This window comes from Coregonus clupeaformis, unplaced genomic scaffold (genome assembly GCF_020615455.1).
Source record: "Coregonus clupeaformis isolate EN_2021a unplaced genomic scaffold, ASM2061545v1 scaf0008, whole genome shotgun sequence".
NCBI lineage: Eukaryota > Metazoa > Chordata > Actinopteri > Salmoniformes > Salmonidae > Coregonus > Coregonus clupeaformis.
The window spans coordinates 1,274,731-1,280,730 of record NW_025533463.1 but is presented as its reverse complement, the minus strand read 5'-3'; the positions used below and the strand labels follow the sequence as shown (position 1 = coordinate 1,280,730).

Genomic DNA, 6,000 nt, shown 5'->3' with positions numbered 1-6,000 from the left:
GTCTAGGGCATGGATAGGGAAAGGCACATCTACTGGTAGGAGGGGAATCCCTAACTTAACACAGAAATTACGATCAATAAAACTCCCAGCTGCGCCTGAATCGACTAGCGCCTTATGCTGGGAATGAGATGAAACCTGGGGAAATTCAACTTGAATACACAAGTGGACAACAGAGAGCTCTGGGTGAGTTGGGCGCCTACTCACCTGAAATGACTCATCAGTGCGTGACCTGTTGCCTCGATCCCCAGGAGACCCTCCCCAGCACCGAGCCGCAGTGTGTCCTCTACGGCCACAGTTGGTGCAGGGGACGGCCTCTCTCCGGGTCTCTCTCCTCCTCTCTCTAGCACCAGCACTCCATAGGGCTCGGCTCGGAGGTGCTGGGGGATGGAATGGACGGCCCCAACTCCGGACGTCCGCGGGTAGCCAGCAGGGTATCCAGACGGATCGACATGTCCACCAACTAATCGAAGCTTAGGTTGGTGTCCCTGCAGGCCAACTCTCGGAGAACGTCCTCTCGTAGGCTGCACCGATAGTGGTCGATGAGGGCCCTCTCATTCCACCCTGCATTGGCCGCCAGAGTCCGGCAAACCAGGGCGAACTCTTGCGCGCTCCTCTTCCCCTGTCGGAGGTGGAACAGACACTCCCCCACCGCTTTACCCTCTGGGGGATGATCGAAAACCGCCCTGAAGCGGCGGGAGAACTCCGCATAGCTGATGGTGGCGGCGTCTATTCCCCTCCATTCGGCATTGGCCCACTCCAATGCCTTGCCGGATAGACAGGAGATGAGGGCGGAAATGCTCTCGTATCCCGAGGGCGCCTGGTGAATGGTTGCCAGGCAGAGTTCTACTTGAAGTAGGAAACCCTGACACCCGACTGCGGTGCCATCATATGCCCTCGGGAGCGAGAGCCGAATCCCACTGGACTCCGGAGATGGAACGATGGGTCTGGCCGATGGTGGTGGTATTGTAGGAGGAGGTGTGGGCAAGCCTCCTCTTTCCCATCGGCTCAGCGTGTCCATCACATCCTGCATGGCGGTGCCGAGTCTACGGATCATGGCGTCCTGGCTGCTGACACGATCCTCCAGAGACTCCGTTACCACCGCTGGTCCTGCTGACTCCATGGTGGTGTGTTATTCTGTCAAAAGGGGTGATGTGTACGCGGCAGTGAAGTCAGGCACAGGACACAGAGAATCAGGATGACTACTTTACTTAATGCAAAACGCACAAACAAAAGTCTCCACAACACTGGAGGAGAAAAACACTCTGTGCGTAAAAAGGCGAAATAGATATGCCGAACATCAACGAGACAAAATGACAATAACACACAAAGGCCAAACGTAAAACAAGGAACTTATATGTTACACAATCAACAGGTGTATAAACTAGACAACACAAGACAAACACCGAAAACATCGATCGGCAGTAGCTAGTACTCCGGGGATGACGAACGCCGAAGCCTGCCCGAGCAAGGAGGAGGAGCAGCCTCGGCAGAATCCGTGACACTGAGTTACAGTTCATATAAGGAAATCAGTCAATTGAAATAAATGCATTAGGCCCTAATCTATGGATTTCACATGACTGGGAACACAGATATGCATCTGTTGGTCACAGATACCTTAAAGAATAGTAGAGGCCCGCAATACATCACATAGTTGATCAGGCTGTTGATTGTGGCCTGTGGAATGTTGTCCCACTCCTCTTCAATGGCTGTGTGAAAGTTGATGGATATTGGCGGGTACTGGAACACACTGTCGTACACGTCGATCCAGAGCATCCCAAACACGCTCAATGGGTGACATGTCTGGTGAGTATGCAGGCCATGGAAGGACTGGGACATTTTCAGCTTCCAGGAATTGTGTACAGATCTTTGCGACATGGGGCCTTGCGTTATCATGCTGAAACATGAGGTGATGGCAGCGGATGAATGGCACGACAATGGGGCCTCAGGATCTCGTCACGGTATCTCTGTGCATTCAAATTGCCATTGATAAAATGCAATTGTGTTCCTTGTCTGTGGCTTATGCCTGCCCATACCATAACCCTACCACCACCATGTCACAACATTGACATCAGCGAACCGCTCGCCCACACAACGCCATACACGTACTGCCAAATCTTTCTAAAACGACATTGACCTCCAATGGTAGAGAAATTAACATTCAATTCTCTGGCAACAGCTCTGGTGGACATTCCTGCAGTCAGCATGCCAAATGCACACTCCCTCAAAACTTGAGACATCTGTGGCATTGTGTTGTGTAACAAAACTGCACATTTTAGAGTGCCATTCTATTGTCCCCAGCACAAGGTGCACCTGTGTAATGATCATGCTGTTTAATCAGCTTCTTGATATGCCACACCTGTCAGGTGGATGGATTATCTTGGCAAAGGAGAAATGCTCACTAACAGGGATGTAAACAAATTTGTACACAATATTTTAGAGAAATCATATTTTTTGTGCGTATGGAACATTTCGGGGATATTTTATTTCAGTTCATGAAACATGGGATCAACACTTCACGTGTTGCGTTTATATTTTTATTCAGTGTATATCGCCACACCGGAAGAAGTTGTAATCAGCCATTTTAATGTCCTTATCCATGATCGAACCATAAAGCCAGGTCTCTGTAAGAACCAGATATCAAGAAGGTCCATCTTTGACATAAAACTTTGCATGGTTATATGGCGGCAGGTAGCTTAGTGGTTAAGAGCGTTGTGCCAGTAACCGAAAGGTTGCTGGTTCCAAGCCAACTAGGTGAAAATCTGTCGATGTGCCCTTGAGCAAGGCACTTAACCCAAATTGCTCCTGTAAGTCGCTCTGGATAAGAGCGTCTGCTAAATGTTTAATGTAAATGTTATATGTAGCAGCCCAAACCCTATGTGCAATTTGAAAACAGTCCATATTTATTGAACTCCCATTTAAATTAGTAGTAGTTGACGACCTGTCCACAGTGGGCCTCCTACGAGAGTAAAGAGGATTCCTCCATTTCTTTGAGTCCCTCTTCAATGCCTGAGAGGATTAGGCTATGACCAGCCTTGACTCACAAACTGTTCCAACATACAACAGATTGATCACACATCTAATTTGGTGTGATGATAGGCATCAACCCACTCATGCAAAAAAAAAAAGAGAAAAAGAAGGCTGATCGCTTACCTTTCCTCTCATTTTGAAATGGCTGACAGAGAAGGTTTACAGATGTATTTCATATGTTACCCACATTTACATTTTAGTCATTCTTATCCAGAGCGACTTACAGGAGTAATTAGGGTTAAGTGCCTTGCTCAAGGGCACATCGACAGATTTTTCACCTAGTCGGCTCAGGGATTAGAACCAGCAACCTTTCGGTTACTGGCACAACGCTCTTAACCACTAAGCTACCTGCCGCCCCTGCTATTGTCCTGATTCTGATTCTGATCTGATGTCCCTTTTTGTCTGAAACGTTCTAGAGAACACAGAAAGTACTCGCCTTCTGTTTCATGGCTCGAACTTTAATTATGTAGGCTACAGGGTGGGCCATTTCAATTACAAATAGTTTGTTTTACAGGACCAGCTTTTCCTGTGTTATTCTAAATGTTAAGGAGGAGGATCCCTCATTTGCACAGCTGGAACATCTGAGTTGTAGCTTATGCGGACTGGACAGACAGCTGAATAAGCCAAGGTCACCTTCATAATTCTGGAGCAGTCAGCTTCTGGAGAGCAACACAATGCCACCTGGTCTGGTCTGCCACCTGGTCTGGTCTGCCGTCTGGTCTGGTCTAGTCTGCCACCTGGTCTGGTCTGCCACTTGGTCTGGTCTAGTCTGCCACCTGGTCTGGTCTGCCGTCTGGTCTGGTCTGCCACCTGGTCTGGTCTAGTCTGCCACCTGGTCTGGTCTGCCACTTGGTCTGATCTAGTCTGCCACCTGGTCTGGTCTGCCACCTGGTCTGGTCTGCCACCTGGTCTGGTCTGGTCTGCCACCTGGTCTGGTCTGCCACCTGGTCTGGTCTGCCACCTGGTCTGGTCTGGTCTGCCATTTCTTCTGGTCTAGTCTGCCACCTGGTCTGGTCTGGTCTGCCACCTGGTCTGGTCTAGTCTGCCACCTGGTCTGGTCTGCCACTTGGTCTGGTCTAGTCTGCCACCTGGTCTGGTCTGCCACCTGGTCAGGTCTAGTCTGCCACCTGGTCTGGTCTAGTCTGCCACCTGATCTGGTCTGCCGTCTGGTCTGGTCTAGTCTGCCACCTGGTCTGGTCTAGTCTGCCACCTGGTCTGGTCTGCCACCTGGTCTGGTCTAGTCTGCCATCTGGTCTGGTCTGCCACCTGGTCTGGTCTAGTCTACCACCTGGTCTGGTCTGCTGTCTGGTCTGGTCTAGTCTGACACCTGGTCTGGTCTGCCACCTGGTCTGGTCTGCCACCTGGTCTGGTCTGGTCTGCCACCTGGTCTGGTCTGCCACCTGGTCTGGTCTGCCATTTCTTCTGGTCTAGTCTACCACCTGGTCTGGTCTGGTCTGCCACCTGGTCTGGTCTAGTCTGCCACCTGGTCTGGTCTAGTCTGCCACCTGGTCTGGTCTAGTCTGCCACCTGGTCTGGTCTGCCATCTGGTCTGGTCTAGTCTGCCACCTGGTCTGGTCTAGTCTGCCACCTGGTCTGGTCTGCCACCTGGTCTGGTCTAGTCTGCCACCTGGTCTGGTCTGCCACCTGGTCTGGTCTGGTCTGCCGCCTGGTCTGGTCTGGTCTGCCACCTGGTCTGGTCTGGTCTGGTCTGGTCTGGTCTGCCGCCTGGTCTGGTCTGCCACCTGGTCTGGTCTGGTCTGCCGCCTGGTCTGGTCTGGTCTGCCACCTGGTCTGGTCTGGTCTGGTCTGGTCTGGTCTGCCGCCTGGTCTGCCATCTGTAACACGAGCACATTGCCTCTCCAAAGTATTTTCCATGAAGTGTGCAGAATAAAACAGCAAAATAGTTTCACTGACTTGTGGAATCCCCGGGCGTCTTGTGTCCTCTGTGGTGTGATGTTGTTAGGCCTGCGTCCCAAACGGCACTCTATTCCCTACATAGTGCCCAGAGGGCTCTGGTCTAAAGTAGTGCACTATGTAGAGAATAGGGTGTTATTTGGGACGCAGGCTGGGTTTGTCCTGGGAATGATCCAGCAGCACTGTGGACTGTGGAGTCAACGCCTGACTTCACCTGATCACTCATTAACCCTGTGTGTTTACGGAACCCTTACAGGAGGGAGGCAGCAGACTTTTACACAGAACATCAGACAAAGTCTTTCTTCAGGTGAGTCCTTACCTGTGTAAATGATTAGCCTGTGTCTTTGTGTGAGCAGAGCGGCCAGGGGCAGGTTTCAAGGAGGCTCCAAGGGCCAGTAACCACCATTATTAGCATTCTCTGTGACATTGATTGCACTGACATTGTGGTGACATTTGAACGGTCCTGACAGGGGACCTCTTAAATCAAGAGAATTAGAAGTAGTTTCAGTTAATCCACACATTATCTCTGAATGTGGTCGTCCAAATCTCTGTGGGATATTCTTACCCTTTAAAAATGTGACCTTCATATTCCTCACCATCTGAGCAGTTCATAAGTAGTTTATTTGCACTACAGTGGAGATTCCGGTAAAGGTTATGTTGCTAAAAGTGTTATTCGCTCACATCGAGAGCTGACAGTTTATTGGAGGTTTTTCATGCTGTGTTTTTCAGCAACCTGGTGCAGTTTATGACCTCTGGGCCTGGGGTTGCCATGGAGCTGATGGGTGACGAGGCGGTGTCGGTGTGGAGAAGGATTCTAAACCCCACTGACTCGGGCGTGGCACGGAAAGAGGCCCCGCCAAGCCTCCGAGCCCAGTTTGGCACAGATGGCACCAGAAACGCGGGACATGGGTCTGACTCGCTGGCCTCAGCAGAAAGAGTAATTCATTCTTGTAGAGAGACCAGGAGAGGACCTAGTACAGAGCCCTGGGGGACACCAGTAGTGAGACATTAAAGAGGACCTAGTACAGAGTCCTGGGGGACACCAGTAGTGAGACATTA

At 50.7% G+C, this 6,000-nt stretch overlaps 1 protein-coding gene across 2 annotated transcripts in view; it reads left to right on the top strand.

Moving 5' to 3' along the window:
* Positions 1 to 5,111: 5,111 nt before the first annotated feature.
* The window catches only part of LOC121534180 (nucleoside diphosphate kinase 7-like), a 65,383-nt gene continuing 64,494 nt past the window's right edge, over positions 5,112 to 6,000 (top strand). For both annotated transcript variants that reach the window (XM_041840720.2, XM_041840721.2), the window contains exons 1-2: positions 5,112 to 5,248; positions 5,671 to 5,878. In XM_041840720.2, coding sequence (XP_041696654.2) covers positions 5,687 to 5,878 — 192 coding nt within the window. In that variant the 5' untranslated portion in view covers positions 5,112 to 5,248; positions 5,671 to 5,686. The remainder of the gene's footprint in view (positions 5,249 to 5,670; positions 5,879 to 6,000) is intronic.